Here is a 27527-nt window from a genome sequence, read left to right on the forward strand (position 1 = left end):
TGAACATGGAATATCCTTCCATTTATTTAGGTCTTTAATTTCTGTTAACAGTGTTTTGTAGTTTTCTGTGTACATGTTCTTTACATCCTTTTTAGATTAATTCCTAGATACTTGATTCTTTTAGTTGCTGTTGTAAATGGAATTTTTTCCCTTCCTTCATCTGCTTATGTACAGAAACACTGCTGATTTTTGGGGTGTTAATCTTGTACCCTGCCACTTTGCTGAATTCATTTATTAGATCTAGAGTTTTGTTTTGAAATTTTCAGGATTTTCTGTATATAGAATCATATCATCTGCCAGTAGGACAAGTTTTAGTTCTTCCTTTCCATGCTTTTTATTTCTTTTTCTTGCCTAATTGCTCTAGCTAGAACTGCAGAAAGATGTTGAATTTCAGTGGTGACAGTGGGCATCCTTTTCTTGTTCCTGATCTTAGAGGGAAAGTTTTCAGTCTGTTACCATTGAGTAGGATGTTAGCTCTGGGTTTCTTATATATGCTCTTTATCATGTTGAGGAAATTTCCTTCTATTCCTAGTGTTCAAAATGTTTTTTGGGGTGCTGGATTTTGTCAAATATATTTTCTGCATCAAGTGAGGTGATCATGTGGTTTTCCCCTCATTCTGTTAATGTGGTGCATTACATTGATTGATTTTCTTATGTTGAACCAGCCTTGCGTACAGGGAGAAATCCCACTTGGTCATGTGTGTAATTATTTTATTATGGTGTTGAATTTGGTTTGCTAGTATTTGGCTGAGGATTTTGCCTCTATATTCAGAAGAGATATTGTTCTGTAGGTTTTTTGTGGGTTTTTTCCCCTGTGGTATCTTTATCTGGCCTTGGTGTGAGGTGGTATTGACCTTGGAGAATGAAGTAGGGGGGAACAGATGTGGCTCCTGCCTACCACAAGGGAGGACTATGGTTCAGTTTCCGGTGTCTCCTAAAGAAGACAGCGACCTGACGTGATACGCAGATGCTGCAAGCTGACACGATGACACAACAAGAGACACAAGAAGAAAACATAATGAGAGACACAACAAAACCAGGGAGATTCCTGGTGCTTCCTAAAGAGAGGACGAGCAGGATGGTGAGCTGACGCAACAAGATAACTCGAGGTACAAGAAGAAAAACATAACAAAGAGACTCAATAAAGCAGGGAACTGAAATAGCTTAAGCAATTAGGTGCCTCCCTTCTACATCAGAGGTTCTGGGTTTGGTTCCTGGTGCCTCCCAAAGAAACAGGGAAGATGAACAGACACAGCAAGTGCAAACAACGAGAGGGCAGGGAGAGATGAATAAACCTTAAAAAAGAAATAGAATGAATTAGGGAGTATTCCTTCTTCAAGTTTTTGGAAGAAATTAAGGAGATTGGAGTCACGTCTTCTCTGGAGTGTTTTATAGAATTCCCCTGTGAATCCATCTGGTCCTGGGCTTTTGTTTGTTGGGAGGTTTTTGATAACTGATTCAATCTATTTATTAGCATTTTACTTGGTGAGATCTTCTATTTCTTGTGAGTCAATGTAGACAGTCAGTGTGTTTCTAAGAATTTGACCATTTCATCTGGGTTATCTAATTTATTGGCATACAGTTGTTCACAGTATCCTCTTATAGTTCTTTTCATTTCTGTGGAGGTAGAAATGTTCTGCTTTTCATTTCTGATTTTAAAAATTTGTATCCTCTCTTTTCTTCTTTGCCAATCTAGGTAAAGTTTTGTCAATTGATCTTTTCCAAGAACCAACTTTTGGTTTTATTGATTCTTTGTTGTTTTTTGTTTCCTATTTCATTTATCTCTGACGTAATCTTGGTTATTTCCTTCCTTCTGCTATCTTTTTTTTTTTTTTTTCTTTTTTATCTTTGGGTTTAGTTTGCTCTTCTTTTTCTAGTCCTTCCAGGTTTGAGGTTAGGGCTCTGATTTAAAGTCTTTTTTTCTTTTTTAACATAACCATTGAGAGCTATAAATTTGTCTTCTCAGCACTGCCTTCACTGCATCCCATATAAGTTGTGGTATATATTGTATTTTCATTTTCATTTTCCTCAAGAAATTTCCTCCTTAACCCATTGGCTGTTAAGGAGTATGTTCTTTCATTTACATGTATTTCTGGGTTTTCCATTTCTCCCTCTATTATTATTTCTGGGTTCATTTTGTTGTGTTTGAAGAGTATACATTCTATGATATCGATATTTTTTAATTTGAGACTTGTTTTGCGACCTAATATATGGTCTACCCTGGAGAATGGTCCATGTATACTTGAGAAGAATGTGTATTCTATTTTTAATTCCCCCCCTCTCCCCTGGTTGTCTGTTCTTGGTGTCTATTTGCTGCGTCTTGTTTCTTTGTCCGCTTCTGTTGTCGTCAGCGGCACGGGAAGTGTGGGCGGCACCATTCCTGGGCAGGCTGCTCTTTCTTTTTCACGCTGGGCGGCTCTCCTCACGGGCGCACTCCTAGCGCGTGGGGCTCCCCCACGCGGGGGACACCCTTGCGTGGCACGGCACTCCTTGCGCGCATCAGCACTGCGCATGGCCAGCTCCACACGGGTCAAGGAGGCCCGGGGTTTGAACCGCGGACCTCCCATATGGTAGACGGACGCCCTAACCACTGGGCCAAAGTCCGTTTCCCTGATTTTTTTTTTTAATTAAAAAGTAATTCTTGATTTTATTTTATTTTCTAGGTACTAGGGCTAGGGATTGAACCGGGGACCTTGTGTGTGGTATGCTGGAATCAACCACTTGAGCTATACCGGCTTCCCTTACTGATCTTTTGACTAGATGTTCTGTCCATTATTGAAAGTGATGTATTAAAGTCTCCGACTATTACTATAGAGCCATCAGTTTTTCTCTTCTAATCTGTCAGTATTTGCTTCATTTATTTTGGGGCTCTGCTGCTGGGTGCATATATATTTAGTCTATTTTTATCTAACATCAGTATAGCCACCCTAGCTCTCTTTTGGTTACTATGTGCATGGCATATATTCCCCCCAGGCTTTCACTTTCATTCTACTTGTATCTCCGAATTTAAGGTGAGTCTCTTGCAGACAGCATACAGATGGGTCATGTTTTTTTTCCCCCACACTGCCAGTCTCTGCCTTTTGAAGGAAAGCTTAATCTATTTACGTTTAAAGTCACGACTGATAATACAGGACTTTCTTCTGCCATTTTGTTATCTAGCCTTTGTAAGTGTTTTTCTCTTTTGTCCCTCAGTTCTCTCATGAATGCCTACTTTTACAATTATTTGATTTTTTGAGTTGTACCACACTGAGTGCCTTCTCATTTCTGTCTGGATATGTTTTTCATCTATTTTCTTTGTGGGTTTTGTAGGGTTAAATTCTAACATCCTAAATATGTAAGAATCATATTTGGTTTGATACTAACTTTTCAACAGCAGGCACTTACACTTTGCTGTACCCTCACCTTTTTTGTACTTGTTACCACTTCTCTCTCTGTACACTGGTGAGTGAAACCATAGATTTATCATTACTTTTTTTGCATTTGCCTTTTAGCACTGGTAGGAAGTAAGAAGTGGAGCTACAGACCACATAGCACCCCACAGGCTTACTGGCATTTGTGCTAATAACTGCCCAGTGGTTACCTCTCGCAGGCCTTTATTCCTACACCTCTGCCCCTCCCTGGAGCCCTCCCCAGCCTGCAGCAGCCCCTTAGTGCTGCCTGTAGGGCAGGGCCGGTGCTGATGGGCCCCTCGGAGTCTGTTTATCTGGGAGTGTCTCATCCTTTCCCTCATTTTTGAAAGAAAGACTCACGGGATATAAAATTCTTGCCCGACAGTTGTTTTCTTCCAGCACTTTAAGTATGTCAGCCCATGTCCTCTTGCCTCCGTGGTTTTAGGTGAGAAATCAGCCTCAGTATAGCTGGGACACCCTCGGCCCCAACACGCTTTTCCTTGCGGTTCCCTGAGCGCCATCCCTGTCCTTGGCCTTTGGTAGTGTAATCAGACACGAGGAGGTGTGCTTTTCTTCACGCTTATCCTGTGTGATGTTCTCTGGGCTTTTTGGATGTGCATATTCGCGTATTTTGCTAAGTTTGGGAAGTTCTCTGTCATTATTTCTTTGCCGATTTCTTCTGCCCCTTTTTCTCTTCTCCTTCTGGGGTTCCCATAATAGGTATATTGCTGTGCTTGATGGTGTTCCAGAGGTGTCTTCAGCTATTATCTCTTTTATAATTCTTTTTTTCTTTCTGCCCCTCAGTCTGACTCATTTCATGTATCTTTTCTTCCAGTTCACCGATTCTTTCTTCTGCCAGCTCCACTCTGCTCTTGAAACCCTCCTGGGCATTTTTCATTTTACTTATTGTGGTTTCAACTCCAGTAGTTCTATGTGGGTCCTTTTAAAAATTTCTATCTTTTTACTTAGAATCTCTTATTCCTCCTTCATTGTTTTCTGATTTCTTTTAATTCTTTCTCTGTATTTTCCTTCATCTCCTTAAGCATTTTTAAAGTCTTGTTTCCTAAGTCTACCTCCTGATCTTCATTGGTGTTTGCTGGATTTTTATCCTCTTCCTTTGGATGGGCCATCATTTCCGGTTTCTTTTGTTGCACACTGTGTTAATATTTTAAAACGTTAACTCTGGGATTTATTCCCTGAGATGTCTGTTTCTTGATTTTGTTCCCAGCTGGTGAGAAGACAGGTTTCCTGATTGTCGGCCCTGCTGTCAGAGAGGTCTGCCCAAGGCGAGCGCAGAGTGCAGCCTTTCCTGCTCTCGGGCTCGTGTTGTCCTGGGCGCTTGCCTGTTAGCTGTTGGGAGTTGCCCTGTTAGCAGGAGTTTCTTGTCAGCTGGTTTCCCAGGAGACAGACCCTAGTCTCCCGGGTGTTTGAAGCCGGCACGTCTTAGCTCCAGGGCCCCGCCTCTGTAGTTTCTCACACTCCTTTCGTGGTCTCAAGCTGCTTATGCCTGGAGGGAACATTCCGGAAAGAGGCTGGGCAGAGACTTTCCCATGCCAATGTTTCCTGGGCCTATGTGGGGCCAGGGACCCCTGAAGGGGTGCAGCCAGCTCCAGCGTGGCCCGGGAGTGTGTCAGGGCCAGCGTGAGGATTCCTTCCACGGCTCCCAGAGCTGCGCTGTCGGCCCAGCAAGTGCAGCCCCTCGGCTGACGGCCAGCAGTCCAAGGACTGCCCGTCTCCCCTGCCATAGCCTCTGTCCTGCGGTTGAAGTCGGGGCCGCCACAAGCCCATCTCTCCAGCGCTCTGAAGTTACCATTCAAGAGCTGTGATCAGCGATCAGTCATGTCCGCCCCTCTTTTGGGGAAGAGGGTTTTTAGGTCCCTTTCTGTCACCAACGAGCTAGCCAGGGCCCGGGCCCCAAGGCGGCCTGCTGTGGGTGCAGGGCACCAGCAGCCTCTGTGGTGAGCACAGCTCCTGCTCCTTCCCTGGGTGTAGCAACCTCTCCCTCCCGCTCTTCCCTGGACCTCCCCAGGGTTCTTCTGGCCTTGGGTTTTGACGTCGTTAGACGTTTCTTCCTGTTCAGTGTTTGCTGTGGTGGAGGACTGGGTCCTGGAGCTCCTGCTTGTCCATCTTCCCACAGTCCAATTCCACAACTACCTTTATTTCCCTCTGAAATCCCACTAAGATCAGAAAAAGAAATTTTATACTAAAGATATGACCTTATAGAGAGGAGAAAGACTGCACTGACCTAGAGGTGTTTATTCTCTTTCTTCCTGAACAACTCTGGAGTTGATGTCACCACTGGGTACTGCTGGGTGTGGGCTGACTGAAAGTACATCTGAGAAGCTTTTGGCACCCCAGATACCCTCCTCTGCTCTGGGCAGCAAGAGGTGGAGCTTTATGTTCATTCTGTGGTTTGGGGGTATACCGGGCACAGTGGGGAAGTTCCTCCTGAAGCCAGGTGGTATTGACACCTGGTTCACATCTGGGTTTAGGAAAAGTTGGATACATGCACACCTTGTTCTAGTGCACTTCGCAGATGCTGTTTAAAACCAAGGAGGGAAGCAGATTTGGCTCAATGGATAAAGCGTTCGCCTACCACATGGGAGGTCCAGGGTTCAAACCCCAGGCCTCCTGACTCATGTGATGAGCTGGCCCATGTGCAGTGCTGATGTGTGCAAGGAGTGCCTTACCACGTAGGTGTGTCCCCCGTATAGGGGAGCCCCACGTGCAAGGAGTGCGCCCCGTAAGGAGAGCCGCCCAGTGCGAAAAAAGTGCAGCCTGCCCAGGAATGGTGCCGCACACACGGAGAGCTGATACAACAAGATGACACAACAAAAAGAAACACAGATTCCTGGTGCCACTGACAAGAATGCAAGTAGACAAAGAAGAACACACAGTGAACACACAGAGCAGACAACAGGAGGGAGGAGAGAATTAAAAAAAAAAGAAACAAATCAAGGATTGTGGCAATCCTGCTACAAGCAAGTCTGTCAGTCCCATTTTTCCAATAGCACATGCTCACTTTGTGTCTCTGTGTCACATTTTGGTAATTCTTGCAATGTTTTTAAACTTTTTCATTACCGTATCCACTCTGGTGATCTGTGGTCACTGATCTTTGATGCTGCTATTGTAACTGTTTTGGGGTATCACGTATTGCGCCCACACGAGACAGCAGTCTCACTTGATGAGTGTGTGTTCTGCCTGCCTGCCCTGTCGTGCTCCCTCTCCTGAGCCTTCTGTTCTCTGAGACACAACAGTATTGAAATTAGGCCAGTTAGTAACCCTACAGTGGCCTTTAATAAGTGAACGGGAAATCGTGCGTCTCTCACTTCAAATCCAGAGCTAGGAATGATTAAACTTAGTGAAGGAGGCGTGTCGAGAGCTGAGAGGTCAGGAGCTAGGCTTCTGCACCAACTGTAAGCCAAGGTGTGGATGCAGAGGAAACTCTCTTGAAGAAAATGAAGACGCTGCTCTAGTGAGTTCAGGAGCGATGAAAAGCGAAGCGGCCTTCTTGCTGGCAGGAGGTCTGGCGCGCTCTGACCGGCCACAGCGTGCCCTGTGCTGAGCCGCCCGGAGCAAAGCCCACCTCTCTCCAGGTCCAGGAAGGCTGAGGCGAGGCAGCGTTTAAAGAAGAAATAACGCTCTTTCTCCATCAGCTACTTGGGAGCATAGAGGAGGAGGGAACAGCCACTACCCTGATCAAAGCCAGAGACCCCGTGAGAAGAGAAAGCTACAGACCACGTCCCTCACGAATGCACACACAGATTCTCAGCAAAATGTCAGCAGACTCGATCCAGCAGCGTAGGAGAAGGGTCACACACCAGAACCAAGTAAGAATTAGCCCAGGAGTATAAAGTTGGTTTAACACCTGAAAGTCAGTTAATGTGTTTCTCTTTTTTATTTATTTCTCCTTCCCCTCCCCCTCCGGTTGTTTGCGCTCTCTGTGTCTGCTCGTCCTTAGGAGGCACCGGGAACTGAACCTGGGACCTCCCATGTGGGAGGTGGGCACCCAGCTGCTCAAGCCACATCCACTCCCCTCAGTTAAAGTTAAAAATCATATCAATAGCATAAAGGATAAGGGCCACTTGATTATCTCAATCAATGCAGAAAAAACATTTGAAAGAATCCAACCGTCTTTCATGACAGAAACATCCAACATCCAGGAATAGAAGGGAACTTCGAAACTGCGAAGTTTGGAGCTAGCTTCAAACCTGCGAAACTGGCAGCTAGCTTCAAGCTGAAGAAAGGGCGAACACTTTCCCCAGGCGAGCACGGCCCGGCTCTTCACTCCTGGCACTTGTGTTCAGTATTGTCCTGGGGTGCTGGCCAGGGCACTCAGGCAAGAAAATGAAATGAAAGGCATTTAGGTTGGAAAGGAAACTGCGGGTGATGTGATCTTGGATGTAGACAATCCTAGGAAATCCACACATAAAATACCTGTTGGATATTTTAATTGAGTTCAGGGTTGCAGGATACAAGATCAGTATGCAAGAATCAGTTGTACTTCTGTATCCTAGCAGTGAACCATTTGAATAAGAAAGCAATGCCATTTAAAACAAAGGGCATCGAAAATAACAAATTAGAAATGAATTTAGAGAAATGTAAAACTTGTGCACTGAAAACACTAAAACCTTGTTGAAAGAAAGATGACCCAAATAAATGGTAAGACATACATGTTCATGGATTGGAAGACTTAATCTTGTTAAGATGGCAATACTCTTTAAACAAAACAAAAATTACTAGGAATTATAAATTGCTTACAAATGGATTACAACAGGAGTTGTACATGTTAAAACTTGTGGGTTGCAGCCAAAATTATACTGAGATGAAACATACAGACTTGAGTAAATACATTTATTTAAAAAAGAAATAAATGAACTAAGTTTTCAAATTTGTTTAAAAGGTTTGAGTAGATGAATAAAATCACATATTATTTCTTTGAAAAAAATAGCCAAATAGATCAACTTTTGACAAAGTCTATTCAAGAAAATAGAGAAGATTGTTTATAAGTTTAGAATGATGAGAAGGTATGACTAGATATGGAGGACTTTTCTAAAATAATTTTCATAGAGTTGCCTAAACAGTACAAAGTAGTCCCACATACCTTCACCCAAATTCCCCCACTGTGAACATTTTCCCATGTTTGTTGCTTTGTGTGTACACTCACTCTCGATGCACATACACCCACAGGCACACATGCATGTACATGCATAAACACATGTATACATAAAGCACACACATGCCTGGACATATGGGTACATATATGCACATGAATAAACACGAATAAGCATGTGCACGCATAAACAGGCATGTACATACATAGCACATGCGCACACATAAGGTACATATGTGCACGAGCAGACATGCGCACATAAGCACACGAACATGTACACAGCCACATGTACTGCGCATGTGAACACAAACATGCAAGTGCACATACATGCATAAACAGGCACACACACAGACACACATACACATATATGTATTATCTTTTTTTTGAACCATTTAAAAGTAACTTACAGACATAATACCCCTTTGCCCTTAATTCTGTGTATATTTTATAGAACAAGGACATTCTCTTCCACCATATAATTATTAAAATTGAGTTCATTAACATCAATAGGGTACTGTTACCTAATCCACAGACCTTATTCAGAATTTGCCAGTCATCCCACTGATATCCTTTATAGCAAAAAGAGGAAAACGGAATAATCCTGTGGAGCGGATTTGAGGCTCTGTCAGCATCCCATCCCAAATCCGAGTTCGGTCCACTGGTTTCAGAGTCCTTTGCTGTTCTTGGCTGAGCTAGTTACCGCTGTGCTGGTGATAAACGCCAGTTTTCTTCTTACTGACGTTAATAGCCTCCCCTCCAGTGGTCTCGGCCGTGGCCCGTGGCGTCCGCGCCCTTTGGGCAGCCCCTGCCAGGCGGTGAGCGCTGCACCTCGCTCTGCTCCAGCCCGAACTCCACCCTTGCTCCAGGGACCTGGGGAGCGGTTGAGGCATAGGGCCAGGCTTGAGCGTGTGGACAGTGCCCTCGTGCCGGGCGCTAAGAACACGTGCACACACACCCGTGTCTGGTCGGTCTGCGTGTCTGTGTTCTGTGAGCCCTCCAGTTCAGCTCCACACCGCGGAACGTGTTCTGGTTTTCTCCCTTCTCCAGTAGTCAGACTTGTGGTTCCACTTACCTGGGTCTACTTGCTTCTCTGTGAATTACGTAAACGCTCCTGTCGCCTTGCCGAGCCCCGCCCTCTCCTGCGGTCCTCCCCCTCGGCCCGTGCCCCACCCACCCGCCTGTTCCCCGGCACAGCCCTTCGCCCACTCAGACCCTGCCTGGTACAGCCGCGTGAATTTTTTTTAAATAAATAATTGTTTTGCTGTGTTAGAGGAGTTGTTTACAGAAATATCACGCATGAGCTCCGTGAAGTAGAGTCCGTCCCCCGCCAGCTTACTGACCGCTGCAGTCCTGTGGTTGTGCCTCACGAAAGAGCCGCCCACTGCGGTCCGCCCTTCACCAGAGGCTCGCTGCGTTGTGCAGGCCTGTTTTTCCTTGTAATTTTTTCCCTAGTAACATATAAGTGACCTAGAATTTCCCCTTAACCATGGTCACTTATAATCCAGTGCTGCTGACTGCATTCTCCGCGCTGGGCTGCCATCACCACCATCCACTACCGAACTTTACAGTCAAACAAGTAGAACTGCAGCGTCAGCACCAGCCCCTCCCACCCAGCTTGTCCCTGGTAACATGGCCTCTGGATTCTGAGGGCACTTTCCATGCCCCTGTCTCCCCCGAGCACGTGCAGTTTGCGTGTTTAATTACTTCCTGTCAGTGAGGCCACACAGGACTTGTCCTTTGTGTCTGGCTTACTCGACATGGTGTCTTCACGGGTCATCCGTGTTGCCGCGTGTATCAGAGCTTCATTCCTCTACGACTGAGTGACCTTCCATTGTGGGCACAGGTCTCATGTCATTTATCCGTGCTCGGTTGAGGGACACTCAGGCTGCTTCTGTCTTTTGGCCATTGCGAGTAACACCTCTCTGGACATTGGTGTGCAGATATCTGTTGCTTCATGACTCTTGACGGAGGAAGGAAGGAACAGTTTCTGCAAGTTCCCGTTTCCCCAAACACCACCATGTAAAGTAAGGGAAACAGTCGTCCACAGGACCCTCTGGTTCTGGCTGTTGAATGGGCTGTTTGCTCTCAGACCATGTTTCTTGCTGAGAACAACTGGAGAATGTGGGTAAAATGTTTTTAGAAGACTTACTTGTGAAAGCATCAGAACTTGACGCAGGCAGCAGAGGCCTGAGGACAGAGTCACTGGAGGAGATGCGCCCGAGCAGCCCAGCTGCACACTGCGCTCCCGGGGCGAGGTACAGAGTGGGCCTCACCTGGGCAGGCCTCACCTGGGCAGGCCTCACCTGGGCAGGGCAGGCCTCACCTGGGCAGGGCAGGCCTCACCTGGGCAGGGCAGGCCTCACCTGGGCAGGCCTCACCTGGGCAGGCCTCACCTGGGCAGGCCTCACCTGGGCAGGGCAGGCCTCACCTGGGCAGGCCTCACCTGGGCAGGCCTCACCTGGGCAGGCCTCACCTGGGCAGGCCTCACCTGGGCAGGCCTCACCTGGGCGTCCTGAGGGCTGTGCTTGGGGCACAGACACCTGGAGCAGGCGTCGACCATGGGGCGGCCAGCCTGGCTTCCTCCAGCCCAGAACCTCGTGAGCGCCAGGTGAACCTAGACAGCGTCTGGCCTTTAGTCAGAAAATATCAGATGGACGAGGAGACAAGCCTTGTGACCGAAACTAAGGGAATCCCAGACGCCAGGAGAATTTTAAAATAACTGATTTAATGTGTTCTGAATCGATGATGGGGAATTTCAGCAGAGTACTGAAATCTGTTTTTTAAAATAACCCAACGAGCATGAATGTTTGTATACTTCTATTCATGGTGACAAAATTGCATATATTCAAATGATTAAGTTATTTTACACCATTGTTTGTTTTTTTATTTAATATATTAGAGAAGTTGTAAACTTACAGCCATGCCTAATGTGTAGAATTCCCGTACAGCACCCCTCCACTAACATCTTACACTGTTGTGGAACATTTTGTTACAGATGATGAGAGAACATCAAGACTGTTACCACTAACTGTGGTCTTCTAGTGTACGTTTGGTGTATTTTCCACACCTTCCTTATTGTTAACACAGTACCTTCTTTGATGTTAATGCAAGAATATTACAGTATTGCTATTAACTATAGGCTGTTTAAGTTACATTGACTTTCTCCCATGCATCTCCATTTTCTTACCACCTTGCAATAGTCATGTACATTTGTTCTAGTTCACAGGACATTCTTGTATTTGAGCTGTTAATCATAATCCTTATCCTCTCCGGGTTCACTGTGATATTCAGTCCCTAGATCGTTCTCCAGCTTTCTTTCAGTTGGCATTTACACCCCAGACCACTCCTTGTAGACACAATCCCATTTAAAACCAGCTGCGTTAGTTCTACTCACTATAGTGTGTCACCATCAACTCCATCCATCTCCACACTTTTATATCAAGCTCATTAGAACTTCTCCGTACGTTAGGCATCAGAACCTCTTCTCAACCCTCTTCCATCTCTAGTAACCTATACTCTAGGTTTGTTTTTGTTTTTGTTTTTAAATTTTTAAAGATTTATTTCTCCCCACCCCCTTGTTGTCTGCACTTGCTGTGTCTGCCTGCCTTGTTTCCTTTTTTTGTTTAAGATTTATTTTATTTATTTCTCTCCCCTCCCCCCCCCACCCCAGTTGTCTGTTCTCTGTGTCTATTTGCTGCGTCGTCTTTGTCCGCTTCTGTTGTTGTCAGCGGCACGGGAATCTGTTTCTTTTTGTTGCGTCGTCTTGCTGTGTCAGCTCTCTATGTGTGCAACGCCATTCCTGGGCAGGCTGCACTTTCTTTTGCACTGGGTGGCTCTCCTTACGGGGTGCACTCCTTGCACGTGGGGCTCCACTACACGGGGGACACCCCTGTGTGGCAGGGAACTCCTTGCGCATGCGCGCATCAGCACTGCGCATGGGCGCATCGGCGCATCAACATTGCGCATGGGCCAGCTCCACATGGGTCAAGGAGGCCCAGGGTTTGAACCGCGGACCTCCCATGTGGTAGGCGGATGCCCTAACCACTGGGCCAAGTCTGCCGCCCCCGGCCTTGTTTCTTTAGGGGGCTCCAGGAACCGAACCCAGGACCCCCGATGTGGGAGGGAGGCACCTCATCGCGTGAGCCACCTCCATTCCCTGCTTTTTCATCTCTTACTGTGTTTTCCTTCCTGTGTGTCTCATTGCATCCTCTTGTTGCATCAGCTCACCCTCCTGCCCGTCGCGTCAGCTCGCTGTCTTCCTCGTCCTCTTTAGCAGGCACCGGGAACCTCCACTCCCTGCTTTGTTGTGTCTCTCATTATGTTTTCTTTTCTTCTTCTTGTGTCTCTTGTTGTGTCAGCTTGCCATGTCTGCCCTTTGCACCGGCTCACTGTCTTCTTTAGGAGGCATTGGGAATTGAACCAGGGACCTCCCATGTGGTAGGTGGGAGCCCAATTGCTTGAGCCCCTACTCTAGGTTTTAACTCCATGTGTTTATTCTCTTGTTATGTTCATCTTAGTGAGACCATATAATATTTATCCTTTTGTGACTGGCTTATTTCACTTACCATAATGTCCTCACAGTTCATCCATGTTATCATATGTGTCCCAGTTTCATTTCTTCTTACAGTGGCACAGTATTCTATCATATAAACATACCTTTTTTTTTTTTAACAAACTATTTTCAACCACTTTGAGGCTGCTGTTTGCCCATTAACAGGTCTGTTCTTTTTTATTTTTTTGTTTTTTATTTTTTATTTATTTCTCTCCCCTTCCCTGCCCTCCCCACTCAGTTGTCTGCTCTCTGTGTCCATTCACTGTGTATTCATCTGTGTTCACTTGTATTCTTGTCAGTGGCGCCTGGAATCTGTGTCGCGTTTTGTTGCATCATCTTGCTGTGTCAGCTCTACGTGTGTGCGGCACCATTTCTGGGCAGGCTGAACTTTTTTTCACTCTGGGTGGCTCCTTATGGGCCACACTCCTTGCGTGTGGGGCTCCCCTATGCAGGAGACACCCCTGCATGGCATGGCACTCCTTGTGCACATCAGTGCTGCGCATGGGCCAGCTCCACATGGGTCAAGGAGGCCCTGGGTTTGAACCGCAGACCTCCCATGTGGTAGGCGGACGCCCTATCCATTGGACCAAATCTGCTTCCCATCATACCACTTTTGTTTATTCTTTTATTGGTTGATGGATTCTTGGGTTATTTCCATCTTTTGGCAATTATGAATAATGCTTCTATGAACATTAGTTTTTAAACGCCTGTTCATGTCACTGTTTTCAGTTCTTCTAGATATATTCCTAGTAGAGGGATTGCCAGATCGTATGGCAGTTCTATATTTAGCTTCTTGAGGAACTGCCAAACTGTCTACCACAGAGGCAGCACCGTTCTACAATCCCACCAGCAGTGAAGGAGTGTTCCTATTTCTTCATAACCTCTCCAACACTTGTTTTGTTTTTTAAATAGTGGCCATTCTGTGCATTGTGAGATGATATCTCATTGTGGTTTTGATTTGCATTTCCCTATTAGTGATATTGGACATTTTTTCATGTTTTTAAGGCCATTTGTGTTTTCTCTTTAGAGTACTGTTTATTTAAGTCTTTTGCCCATTACCTAATTGGATTGCTTGCTCTTTTATTGTTGAGTTGTGTGATCTCTTTATATAGCATGGAAATCACACCCTTATTGGATATGTGGTTTTCAAATATTTTCTCCCATTAAGTAGGCTGCCTTTTTCCTTTCTTGACAAAGTTCTTTGAAGCCCAAAAGAGTTTAACTTTGAAGTCCCATTTATCCATTTTTTCTTTTGTTGCTCATGTTTTCAGTGTAAGGTTTAAGAAACCACCACCTACCACCAGGTCTTGAAGATGTTTCCTTACATTTTCTCATAGTAGTTTTTTGGTTTTGGCTTTTACACTTAGGTCTTTAATCCATGAGTTAATTTTTGCATGAGATGAGATAGGGGTCTCCTTTCTTTCTTTTGGATATGGACATCCAGTTCTCCCAGCACTCTTGCTGAAGAGACCGTTCTGCCCCGGGTTTACACCATTGTTTCTTGAAGTTGATATGGAAATAGAGGTTCTGATAAGATGAGCGGTGCTGCTCGGGCAGGGCCACCCAGGGAGGCAGTCAGGGCACAGCCCCGCCGGCACAGGAGGGACCGTGCGGTCAGCCGGCCCTCGTGCTGTCAGCTGGCCCTTGCGTGGTCAGCCGGCCCTCGCCACCAGGACTCGGCCCGCCTTGCTGGGGTTTTGTCCGAGTGCCACCTGGTGTGTGACGAGGGGTCAGGCCAGTCCCCCTGGGGCCCGCCCTTGCCGCCGCTCCCCTGCTGCTCTGTCCTGCGATTCCGCCGTCTCTTGTGGCTGGTGACTTTGCCATCCCTGAACTTCCTTTCTCCTCCAGCAATATTAAGTGACCCCAAGTAAACTATTTGGAGATTTTTCTCAGTGCTGGAGGCTATCAGCTTCCCCACCCAGCTGGTGCGCTGGGGCTTCTTTGGGCAGAAGCCTCGGTCTCTCTCTCACTCAAGTGTCCTAGCGAAGTGCGTGTTGAAGGAAAGGGGCTGAGGATGGAAGTGAAGCGAAGTTCAGCTGAGCTGTGCTTGTGTGTCCCCAGCTGTTCCAGCGTGCCAACTGCGGTGGCCTGGCTCTGCCGGCACCTCCGCCTTCTGTGTGAGCAGACAGAGGCGTCACTTCAGGACACCGCCGTCCCCAGGAACATGCTTTCTGGTAAGTCCCCTGCTCTCAGCGCAGGTCACCACCATTGCCAGTATTCCCAGAAGAGTGAAAGCAGCAAGTGAACAGCAGGTGAGAGGTGGGATGTGTTCTGTGTAGGTGACTTTATGTTTTTTTTCTGTTAGAAAGATGTATTAACTTTCCTAGTGCAGTTGGTTTTGTTTTTCAACTTTTTATTTTGAAATACTTTCATACTTAGAGGACAGTTAAAAAATAATATAAACCCTCTACAGAGAGCTTCCCTAATACCAGAGCCACCAGTACTGACATTTGGCCATACTTGCTGTGTGGTGCTCTCTGCTCGACTACCAGTCCCTCTGTCCACCTCTTTACCTACCCACCTACTTACTGTGTTAGCTATTTGTGACTCCTGTAATCTGGTGCAAGGCAGTGTTAAATCTCAGTCTTTCGAATATATTTGAATTTTTTTAAGTACTCCATAAAAACAAAGTGTACTGAAATCATAAATAAAATGCTTTAAATAAAAGATTTAAAAAACGAAAAACCAAAAAGCAGTGCTTTAGCTGTTCTCTGTTCTGGTTCTTGAGCACTGGACACCAACTCCTGCAGGCCTCTGGTCTCATCTTAGGAGGCGTGCGTCGGCGTCCTGCCTGTCCCCAGCATGTGCCCCGCCTTCCGTGAACGCAGCGCTGTGCAGGGCTTGGCTGGGGCGGGTCTTGAGTAATCCTTTGGAAGCAGTTTTGTTTTAAGAGAAAGAAATTCTTACTGTAAACTTTGTTATGAATGTCTCCCTTTCAAACAAGACAGCGAGAAGAGGACTGCGCGCGCAGCAGGTGCTGGCCGTTTGGGGTCTGGAGAGGGTCTGGTGCGGCAGGAGCTCCAGCCGCCCTGCGTCACAGCTGCACTTGGGGTCCCGCCGTGCACGTCTCTGTGGCGGTGCGGTTGTCTGAAGACCACCACGTTTGTGAATATTTTGCTTTTGTGGTTTTCAGATTTTGTGCAGATACTCGTTTTGAGGGGATTTCAGGAAAACTTGAATCTGAAGAGAAATGTGGAGCCCGAAAAGATGCCCCAGGTAAGAGGGCAGCAAGGACGCGTTCCAAGGGAGGGGTCTGTGGCCCGGGGCCCTCAGCCTGCGGGGAGCCCCTGGCCGGCCTCTCAGGGGCCTCTTCTGGGAGACGCAGCTTTGCGCAGCTCCCGCATGGTGGGCAGGCGGTGCTCGCCCCGTGCCTCTGGCGGGAACCCGCCAGCTCGCACCTCCCCACCGAGAGCTTCTGCTGACCCTCCTCAAGGGCGCAGGACGCAGGCCCCTGCCGAGGCAGCCTCGGGTTCCAGAAGGTTCCGCCTTTCTGAGACTCGAGGGGACACCAGCCCTGGAGGCTGAGTGTGGCTCTGCGCCTTCCTCCTTCTCTGACGGGCCTCAGCGGCGCCCTCTCTGTTGTTTTCCCAGATCGCTGCTGCCGTGCTGGAGCAGATGCTGACTTGTGAGTCACTGTGCGCCCTGCGGCGCCCTCTGTTCTCTGTCCTCAGGAGCCTGCGCGCCGCCTTCCCGACCTGGATTCCTGGCGGCTTCGTGTCTAACGGGCCGTGCCGTAAAGTGACGCCAGCTCAACCAGGGCTAGTGGGAAACGCTTCCCTGTCTGTATTTTGATGGTCCAAGGCTCGCCTGACAGTGCTCGGCCGTCGCGGCCCTCGTGCTCCCTGTGCGGCCCCTGGCTCCTCCCCCAGGAGCTCGTCCCACAGACCCAGGAGCCAGTTTGTCCAGAAATGCTCGAGGGTCGTTTTGAACCATCATGAGTCTGAAAACTGCTTGTTTTCATTTGTGAGACGACGCTGCACAGGAAACACCCAGGCGCAGCATGGCCGGTCGTCCCGGGCCCCCGAGCCTCCGCACTCGGCCTGGAGGGCTGGGGTTTCTGCTCAGTGGACCTCCAGGCCCCTTCCTGCCAGCAGTGTGTGGCCAGCTCCAAAACGGACGTGCCTAAACATAGTGGGAGCGTGGGCTATAAGGAGTTAAGTGGGGTGTCCTGAAGTGTCCCAGAGACATGAGAAATCATAAATTCTTGCTGTTTGTAAGGGTAACTTTTAAAACAACATATGTTTTAGATGAGCACGTAATAGTTTTCTCTTCCATACTAACCCATCTTGAAGTTGCAGTCACAGGAGAAAGCATAGCTGTGGGCATTTACTTCCCTGGAGACTGCAGGTGTTTGAGATGCTTGTGTGGCAGGAGTGGGCCCTGTGCCCACTTCCCTCTGCCTCGCCAGCCTGGCCTGCGCCCTGCTTTGCTTGGTGCAGACTTAACCCTCTCGTGACCAGGGCCTCACTGACTGCCAGCAGGGAGCCGATGGTGTGGCCGAGGAGAACCGCACTCCCTGGTGGCCTGCAGGCTGACTCTGTCCTCTGTCCGTGTCTGTCCCAGCTGTGCTAGATGCTGTGGCTGCCGGGGTCCAGGAGGAGTCCTTGGGGCACAAGGCCGCAACGTGCTGGTACGTTCCCGGGCGACCCCTGGGGTCTTCCTGCTGGGAGAGAGGCCCTGGTGTTGGTGCTCTGCCCGGGGGTCCTCCAGGAGGGCCCCAGCTGGCACGGTGCTGCGGGGAGCTGGTGGGCAGCCAGCAGGGAGTGGTGGGGTACTGGCGGGGAGCTGGCATCTGTGCAGGCACGGTGCCGGCGGGGAGCTGGCACGTTACTGGTGGGGAGCTGGCAGGGAGCCGGCAGGGTGCTGGCGGGGAGCGGTGGGGAGCTGGTGGGGAGTGGTGGGGAGCTGGCACTGAACTGGGGGAACTGGCGGAGAGCCCTCAGGGAGCTGGCGGGGAGCTGGCGGGGAGCGGTGGGGAGCTGGCACTGAACTGGGGGAGCTGGTGGGGAGCCCTCAGGGAGCTGGCGGGGAGCGGTGGGGAGCTGGCACTGAACTGGGGGAGCTGGCGGAGAGCCCTCAGGGAGCTGGTGGGGAGCTGGCGGGGAGCGGTGGGGAGCTGGCACTGAACTGGGGGAGCTGGTGGGGAGCCTGCAGGGAGCTGGTGGGGAGCTGGCACACGCAGCAGGAGGCGGGTCCTCTGCCAGCTCCGCTTCGCAAATCCCTGCATTCCTGCTGTTGGGGTGGGACCTGCTCCCTCCAAGCCCAGACCCCTGAGGGCACCTAAACTCCCACAGCAGTCTTCCTTGCTCTGCTGGGGGCCCTGTGGGGCTCGCCCGGCCACCCCCTACTTGCCGGCCAAGCTCCTGCCCTCTGGATCCCACGCGGACTCCACCGCCAGTTCTGTGTTTGCTTTCTCTTCGTGGAGCTCTGAGGAGACCTATATCGAAACAGTAGGGTGGGGATGCGACTTATGGGGCTTGCTCGGGTCACTGGCAGGGAGGCCGACGGTCAGATTCCCCGGGAGACGCTTCCCCGCATCTTGCGGCCTCCTGCCCTCTGTTCGATGATTTCCTTCTGGTAGCCTGCGCTCCATAAGCACTGTACAACACCTTCACTAAATACCCTGCGGTCTTGCTTACAACTATGTCTCAAGACTGCTTTGTTTTGTTTTGCCATTTTTTTAACCTATTTTATTGATACGCATTAATAAAGCATACAGTTCGTCTGAAGTGTATCATCAGTGGTATGTGGGATAATCACATTAGTTGTGCATTCATCACTTCTGTCATTATTAGCACATTTTCATTATTTCAATAATAAATTATTATTAAACAAAAAACAAAATTATTCACCTCTCTGTTTCCCTGCTGTACACAGCTGCTATTTCTAGCTATTCTTGCACAATTATTTATTTATTAAGCAGTTTTATTGAGATAGTTTCACATACCATACGATCTATCTAAAGTGAACAATCAGTGGCTTTCAGTATAATCACAATGTGCATTCATCACAAAAAATTTTAGAATTATTTCATTACTCCTAAAATAAACTCCATACCCCTTAGCATGCCTTCCCCAGCCTTAAATAACCACTAATCAAATTTCATCTTAATAAATTGATTTATATTTGCATTTTATATAAATGGGATCATACAATATGTTACACAATATATTTACTTCATAGTAATCCAGTCATTTGGTATTTGTCCTTTTGTGTCTGGCTTGCTTTGCTCAACACAATCTCCTCCCAGTTAATCCATGTTGCTATATGCTTTATGACTTCATTTCTTATAGCCACATGATATTCCATCTTGTGAATATACTCACAGTTTGTTTATACGTTTATTGGTTGATGGACACCTGGGTTGTTTCCAACTCTGGCAGCCGTGAATAATTCTGCTATGAACGTCGTGCAGATGTCCTTTCGTGTCACTGCTCTCAGTTCTGGGTAAATACCCAGTCCGTGGTATTGCAGGGTCACGTGGCAAGTCTATATTCAACTTCTTTAGGAACTGCCATACAGTCCTCCATGGTGGCTATACCATTCTGCATTCCCACCAACAGGGAATAAGTGTTCCTGTCTCTCCACAGCTTCTCCAACACTTATGGTTCTGTCTTTTTAATAGTAGCCATTCTGATGGATGTGAAATATCTCATTGTGGTTTTGATTTGCTTTTCCCTAATCATTAGTGATGTTGAACATTTCTTCATGTGTTTTTTTGCCATTTCTTCTTTGGACAAATGTCTCTTCAAACCTTTTGCCCAATTTTTAATTGGGTCATTTGTTTTTGTTTGTGTGTGTGTGTTTTAAGATGCATTTATTTGTTTCTCTCCCCTTCCCCCCCACCCTGGTTGTCTGTTCTCTGTGTCTTTTTGCTGCGCCTTCTTTGTCTGCTTCTGTTGTTGTCAGCGGCACGGGAATCTGTGTCTCTTTTTGTTGCGTCATCTTGTTGTGTCAGCTCTCCGTGTGTGCGGCACCATTCTTAGGCAGGCTGCACTCTCTTTTGCGCTAGGCGGCTCTTCTTACGGGGCGCACTCCTTGTGCATGGGGCTCTGCTATGCGGGGACACCCCTGCGTGACACGGCACTCCTTGCGTGCATCAGCAGTGCACATGGGCCAGCTGCACATGGGTCAAGGAGGCCCAGGGTTTGAACCGTGGACCTCCCATGTGGTAGACGGACACCCTAACCACTGGGCCAAGTCCACCACCCCGCATCCTTGTCTTGTTTCCAGTCTTAGAGGGAAAGCTTTCAGCCTTTTCTCCTTGAGTACAATGTTGATGTGGGTTTTTCATATATGCCTTTAATCATATTGAGGAATTTTCCTCTCCTATTCCTATCTTTTTAAGAGTTTTTTAATCAAGAAAGAATGCTGGATTTTGTCAAATGCCTTCTCTGTGTCAATTGAGATGATCATGTGTTTTTTTTCCCTTCAGTTTTTTAATGTGGTATATTACGTTGTTTGATTTGCTTATGTTGAACCAACCTTGCATACCAGGAATAAATCCCATTTGGTTGTGATGTATAAGTACTTTGATATGTTGTTGAGTTCTATTTGCAAATATTTTGTTGAGAATTTTTGCATGTATGTTCATTAGAGAGATTGGTCTGTAATTTTTTTTTCCCCCAAAGACTTATTTTATTTATATATTTCTCCCCACTTGCTCATTGTTTGCATTTGCTGTGTCTGTTTGTCTTCCTTGTTTCCTGAGGAGGCACTGGCAGCTGAACCCGGGACCTCAGATGTGGGAGGGAGGCGCTTAATCACTTGAGCCCCTCTGCTCCTGCTTTGTTGTCTCTCATTGTGCTTTTCTTCTTGTGTCTCTTGTTGCATCATCTTGTTGTGTCAGCTTGCCCTGCCTGCCCGTCGTTCCACTCGCTGTCTTTAGGAGGCACCAGGAACCAAACCAGGGACCTCCCATGTGGTAGGCAGGAGCCCAGTCACTTGAGCCACATCATCCACTTCCTAAACTTTTTTCTTGTAGTGTCTCTTTTTGTTGTTGTTGTTTATTCACCCCCTCCCCCCCGATGGCTCCCTCATCTGTCTGCTCGTCTTCCTTAGGAGGCACCAGGAACCGAACCAGGACTTGCCACGTGGGAGTCAGGCGCACACTTGCACATCCGCTCCCTCTTCTTTACCTGGCTGTGGTATGGGGGTGATGCTGGCTTAATAAATGTGTTGGATAATTTTCCCTCCTCTTCAGAGTTTTGGAAGAGTTTACACAGGATTGCTGTTCATACTTCTTGAAATGCTTGGTAGACTTCACCTGTAAAGCCATCTGGTCCTGGAATTTTCTTTTTGGGAGATATTTTATGGATTCAATCTCTTTAAATGTGATTGGTTTGTTAAGTTCTTGTATTTCTTGTAGCATGGGTGTAGGTTGTGCTTTTCTAGGAATTTGTCCATTTCAGGTTGTTGCATGCAGTTTCTCATACCCTCTTTTTTAAAAAAAATTAATTTCATTATTTCTCCCCAGCCCTGTTTTTCACTTGCTGGGTCTGTTCGTCTCTCTTGTTTCTTGAGGAGGCACCGGGAGCCAGTCCCAGTACCTCCAGTGTGGAGGGAGGTATCTACCGCGTGAGCCACCTCTGTTCCCTGCTCTGTTGTGTCTCTCATTCTGTTTTTCCTCCCCAAGTCTCTTGTTGCTTCAGCTCACTGTCTTTACGGGGCACCAGGATCCTCTGCTCCCTGCTTTGTTGTGTCTCTCATTATGCTCTTTTCTTCTTGTGCCTCTTATTGTGTCAGCTCGCCTCACCTGCCCTTTGCACCAGCTCGCCGTCCTCTCTAGGAGGCCCCGGGAGCTGAACCAGTGACTTCCCGTGGTAGGCGGGAGCCCCGTCGCCTGAGCCACATCCACTTCCCTCATAATATCCTCTTACGTTGCTTTTTATTTCTGTGGGCTCAGTCGTAACTTCTCCCCTTTAATTTCTGATTGTATTTATTTGTATATTCTCTTTTTCTTTGTTAGTCTAGCCAGGGGGTTCTCAATTTTATTTTTAAAGAATCAGCTTTTGGTTGTGTTAATTTCTCTAGTTTTTTTGTTCTCAATTTATTTCTGCTCTAATCTTTATTATTTCTTTCCTTCTTGCTTTGGGAATGGTTTGCTGTTCTTTAACTAGTTTCTCTAGTTAAATCTTTGCATTTATCTCTCTGGTCTTTTTAATATAGGCCTTATTTGGACTATAAATTTCCCTATCAAGTTTGCCTTTGCTGTATCCCATAAGTTTTTGTTCTGTTTCGTTTTGTTTTTTTGAGGGGCCAGGGATTGAGTCCAGCACCACGTATGCGGGAAGCCAGCGTTCAACCACTGAGCCACATCGGCTCCCCTCCCGTGAGTTGTGATAAGTCGTATTCTTGTTTTCATTCATTTCCTAATTTTACTTGCAATTTCTTCTTTGACCCACTGATTATTTCGGAGTGTGTTGTTCAGCCTCCAAACATTTCTGAATTTACTTTTTTCCTATCTGTCATTGATTTCCAGTTTCATTGGATTATGATCTGAGAAGTGCTTTGTATAATTTCAATCTTTTTATATTTATTGAGAGCTGCATTGTGCCCTAACATGTGGTCTATCCTGGAGAAAGATCCATGGGCACTTGAGAAGAATGTTTAACCTGCTGAGTTTGGATGTAGCCTTCTGAATGTCTGTTAGGTCTAACTTGCTTATCATATTGTTCAACTTCTCTGTTTCCTTGTTGATCTTCTGTCTAGTTGTTCTATCTAATGATGTGAGTGGGGTGTTGAAGTCTCCAACTATTATTGTAGAGATGTCTATTTCTCCCTTCAGTTTTTCCAGAGTTTGTCTCTGTACTTTGGGGCACCCTGTTTAGGTACATAGATATTTATGACTGTTATACCTTCCTGGTAGATTGTCCCTTTTATTAATGTCTACTGGCCTTCTGTATCTCTTACAACTTTCTTGCATTTAAAGTCTGTTCTGATCAATATTAATATAGCTACCCCTACTCTTTTTTGGTTACTGTTAGCATGGAATGTCTTTTTCCAACCTTTTACTTTTCAGTCAGTTTGTATCCTTGGATCTAGGGTGAGTTTCTTATAAGCAGCATACGGATGGCTCATGTTTTTTTATCCATTTTGTCAACCCATATCTTTTCATTGGGGAGTTTAATCCATTCACATCCAGTGATATTATTGTAAATGCATGATTTACTTCCACCATGTTATTCTTTGGTTTTCATGTGTCATATGTCCTATTTTTGTCTGTCTTGTCACTCTTTTGGTTATCCTTTCTGCTCCTCTTTCTTCTCTACTCTTCTCCAAGCCCTTCTCTCCTGTCATTTTCTGTCAGGCTCTAAGCCTTTCTTTAATGTCTCCTGCAAAGGTGGATTCTTTTTTACAAGTTCTCTTAGTTTCTGTTTTTGTGAATATTTTATAATCACCTTCATATCTGAAGGCAGTTTTGCTGGGTAAAGAACTCTGAGGTGGTAGTATCCTAATTATATTATACCACTGTCTTTTCGCCTCCATGGTTTCTGAAGAGAAATCTGCCCTAAGTTTTATCGGGCGTTCCTTGGACGTGATGGTTTGCTTCTCCCTTGCTGCTCTGAGCATTTTCTTTTTACTTTCACATTTGACATTCTGAGTAGTATGTGCCTTGGAGTAGGTCTATTCAGATTTATTCTGACTGGGGTACGGTGCACTTCTTGGACATGTAAGTTCTTTTCTTTCATGAGAGTTGGGAAATTTTCAGCTCTTATTTCTTCAAATACTCTTTCTGCTCCTTTTCCCTCCTCTTCTGGAACTCCCGTGACACACATGTTGTTGCATTTTGTGTTGTCACTCAGCTCTCTGAGCCCCTGCTCAATTTTTTCCATTCTTTTCTCTCTCTTTCTTTTTCTTTTTACAATTTCAGCTGTTCTGTCTTCTGTATCGCTTATTCTTTCTTCTGTCCTTTCTAGTCTGCAGTTGTATGCCTCTAATGTGTTTTTTTATTTCACCTCTTGTATCTTGCATTCCCATGAGCTCTGTTACTTTTTTGTTCAGGATTTTAAATTCTTTTTCGTACTCACTCAATATCTTCTTGATGTCGTTTATCTCATTAGGCATATTGTCTTTCAACTAATTAATTTGATTTTGGAAATTTGTGTATATCTTGCTGATTAGTTATCTCAAATCCTGTGTCTCTTGTGCTTTGATATATTCCTTTTTGGGCCATGTCTTCATATTCTTAGTATGGCTTGTAATTTTTTGCTGCTGTCTGGACATCTGGTTAGGATGTAGTTTACTCAGATGGCTCAGTTTCTCTCTTTCACGGGGATGGGTGGCAGGAGGCTGTGTGTTACTGTGCTGCTCTTAGATTCTTGTTTCAACCTGAATCGTTAGCATCATCCCTGTTGCTCAGAGCTGGGCTCTGGACCCCGTCATGGGTGGCAGACCCACTTCCTAGGCCTTGGGGAGGGAGGCTCTAAAAGCCGGAAAAAGCTTCTGCTTATTGTTTCCTCATGGGCACTTCCTTGGTCTGCCAGCAGAGGGTGCTCTTTGGCAGCTCTCAGTTCATTGCCTGGTCGGAGTGTATTTGTTGCAACCCAGAGGGGATCAGTGTGGTAGAGCTTCCTGCCTGGAGGCTGGGAGCCTTGTCCAAACTTTCCCAGAGACAGCTCCCCAGCTTCTCTGGCAGCCCCCTCCCTTCTCCCAGCTAGGCAATGTTTCCACTCCCTTGGGTCCTCAAACAAAGAGGAGATTGGGGGGTCGTGTATCTTTAGCCCCACCTGGTCTGGAAGGGCTCAGGGCACAGCAGAGCACACTGTGCGCTAAACGCTGAGTCAGCCTTGGGCTTGGCCCCTCTCTCTCCCCTTTCCTGGGGACGCGGGTTCCTGGAGCCCCTTTGTCTGTGGCCCTCTGCCCAGAGGCCCGAGAGTTGTAAAGCGGGGGAGGCGCCAGGAGCAGCAGCCACTGGTTTTAGCTCACAGTCCTGTCGTCCATTTCCCTCCCCTGTCCCTCTCTTTTCTGGGGGTCCAGCCTTCGCCTGGCGTCCTAAACCCTAGACTTTTGTCCAGGCCGTTGCGGCCTGTCCTCGGGCTGTTTTTCTGGCAGAGAAGAGTCCCGTGTCGTTCTGCTCTGCCATCTCCCTGGAAGTCGTGGCCTCTCTCCCTGCTTTGTTCCTGATGTGTGTCTTCGTTCCCGCCTCGCTGAACTGGTCCGACTGGCGCTCCCCAATCGATAGCGACCACCCACAGTTTGTCCGCTAATATTTTTAATTTCCAGTACGTAGAAGTCGGGTCCCATGGCAGTCTGCGCATTCCACCTCCTGCGACCCTGTCCTCCCTCCCCGTGAGCCAGGAGAGCTGCTGAGCGGCGCAGCCCTCAGGGGGTTCCCGCTGGCGGCAGAGTTGGGGTTCTCAGTGACGCGGGGCCTTGAAGAGTCCCGCAGGCACTCGTACCAGCTCTCACTTGAGGAGTTGGGGTGCAACGTGCCCCTCCGTCACAGGCTTCCATGTCCCAAGACTTGCGGAGCAGCCACTGGGTGTGCGGGGCCCCCGCCCTGTCCACAGCCGCCCAGCTTTGCTCCACTGTGCCCCTGGTCTCTGGCCAGCAGCTCTGCGGTCCCCCGTTCGTGTGGCCCTGTAAGTACTGGCCTGTTCCTGGCTTTCCTGAGCTCCTGGTGGACCATCTGCTTCCACTGCCCTGGAAGCTGCCGCTTCTCAAGCCTCTGTGGAGCCAGGTGTGGCTCGAGGCCTGCAGGAGCCTCACTGCACGCTCCCCGCGACCTGGTGAGCCTGCAGGAGCCTCACTGCACGCTCCCCGCGACCTGGTGAGCCTGCAGGAGCCTCACACCCAGGAGACCGGGGCTTGTGCGCACCAGCCGCAGCTGCTGGAGCTGGCTGGTCCCCTCAGGTGTCCCCGGGCTCTGTGTGGACAGACCCTGCCCTTCCCTGCCCTTGTGTCTGCATCCTTCGCGGCTCTCTCCCTTGCAAGGCTGGACTTCTCTGGATTCTGTTTAAAGTCTGTGGGTCCACGGGGCATGACGGGAGAGCGTGCTCCCCTGGCAGAGGGCAGTGCCTTCCCATGTGGGGTTTGGCTTCTCTTCGGTGTGGAGTGATGCGTCTGCTTGGTGCTTCGGCGGCCTGTGCGCCCGCTGGCTGCTGGAGCGTCCTCCTCCTCTCCCTCTGCCCTCAGGCTCGCCGCCTTCAGTGGGCCCAGGGTCTGCAGTTTCCTGCCGGAAGAGTCTCCAAAGAGGTTTTTCCGCCACACCCTGACTCAGATCCTCACCCATAACCCTGTGCTGAAAGGTAGGCCCCTCCCTCGCTTGGGCCCCCGGGAGGGTCAGCAGGCTCCTGGTGTTCCGCCCAGCCCTCTTCGTTCCCGGAGTGCGCAGCGACTCCGTCTCCTGGCGGCTCCGTCTGTCTCCTGGCGTGTCTTTCTATCCTACGATCTCGTAGACGTAAAGGAATTAGAATAAGCAAATTCATGGAGTCGGAAACTAGGATACAGGTTACCAGGGAATGGGGTCACGCCTGAACTGCCAGAGCTTCTGTCGGGGACAGAAAAGTCCTGTTGTGGGTTGTGGTGGTGGCGGCAGGACGACAGTGAGAATGTCAACACCACTGCTGTGCGTTTGTGGTTAAAAGGGGAAATTTTAGATCATATGTATGTTATTAGAATAGAAATTTTTTTACAAGTCCATAGGACTGTACAACCCCAGCAGTGAGCCCTAATGTAAACTAGGACTGTGGTTGTAGAATTATAATAATTCTTCTTCACCATCGGAACAAATGTCCCACACCAGTGCAGGACGTTAGCATGGGGTGGGGTGGGAACCCTGCTCTGTGGTTTTTCTGAAAATGTACGACTTCTTTAATTAGAAGAATAGAATAAAATTCTTTTACCTCATAGTAGCAAGTTCTCAAAAAAGAAAATTTAGAATTGAAGAGTAGAAAGAATAATTATCTCCTGTCTTTCCAAACATAGGCATTGTGGAGTAAATGCCACGGCCTTGTTTTAACGTGTTGTGCCCTTGCACAGCCTTCGCCAGTGTGCTTGGCGTGCGCGTCCCTTCCCACAGGCGCAGGCTGTGCGACTTCTCACTGGTTAACAAGGCTGAGCGTGCTCCTCTCCAAGCACTGGATTCTTAGGGTGGATTCTCGGGGGGACAGGGATGTGTAAGCAGTGGCACCATGACCGGGCCCCTTCTCCCTGCTCCGAGAAGTGGCGCTCTCTGCACCTGCTGTGGTCAGGCATCCTCACTGTGATGGACTTATTGACCATTTAAAATGTAAGAAAAGAAGGATTAAAATGTAATTTGTAGGAGAATACTTATGGCAAATATGGCAAAGGATTATTGTTCTTGTACAAATAGGAAAAATTTAAGTTTTCAATAAGTAACTGGCGAAAGATGGACAATTTATAACATAGAGAATAGTTAATCAGGGAAATGGTCAACTTTACTAAAGCAGGAATGCAGATTAAAACCAGGTGGTTGTTGACGTTGAGTCTTAAGTGCAGCATATCGATG

At 47.6% G+C, this 27527-nt stretch overlaps 1 protein-coding gene across 1 annotated transcript in view; it reads left to right on the forward strand.

The window, feature by feature from the left end:
• The window catches only part of FANCA (FA complementation group A), a 96378-nt gene that overhangs the window by 9444 nt on the left and 59407 nt on the right, over window positions 1–27527 (forward strand). The window contains exons 7-11 of the mRNA XM_023583088.3: window positions 15116–15228; window positions 16188–16270; window positions 16646–16679; window positions 17618–17684; window positions 26192–26304. Of these exons, the coding sequence (XP_023438856.2) occupies window positions 15116–15228; window positions 16188–16270; window positions 16646–16679; window positions 17618–17684; window positions 26192–26304 (410 nt within the window). The remainder of the gene's footprint in view (window positions 1–15115; window positions 15229–16187; window positions 16271–16645; window positions 16680–17617; window positions 17685–26191; window positions 26305–27527) is intronic.

The sequence above is a fragment of the Dasypus novemcinctus genome, chromosome 18, assembly GCF_030445035.2.
Source record: "Dasypus novemcinctus isolate mDasNov1 chromosome 18, mDasNov1.1.hap2, whole genome shotgun sequence".
Classification (NCBI taxonomy): domain Eukaryota; kingdom Metazoa; phylum Chordata; class Mammalia; order Cingulata; family Dasypodidae; genus Dasypus; species Dasypus novemcinctus.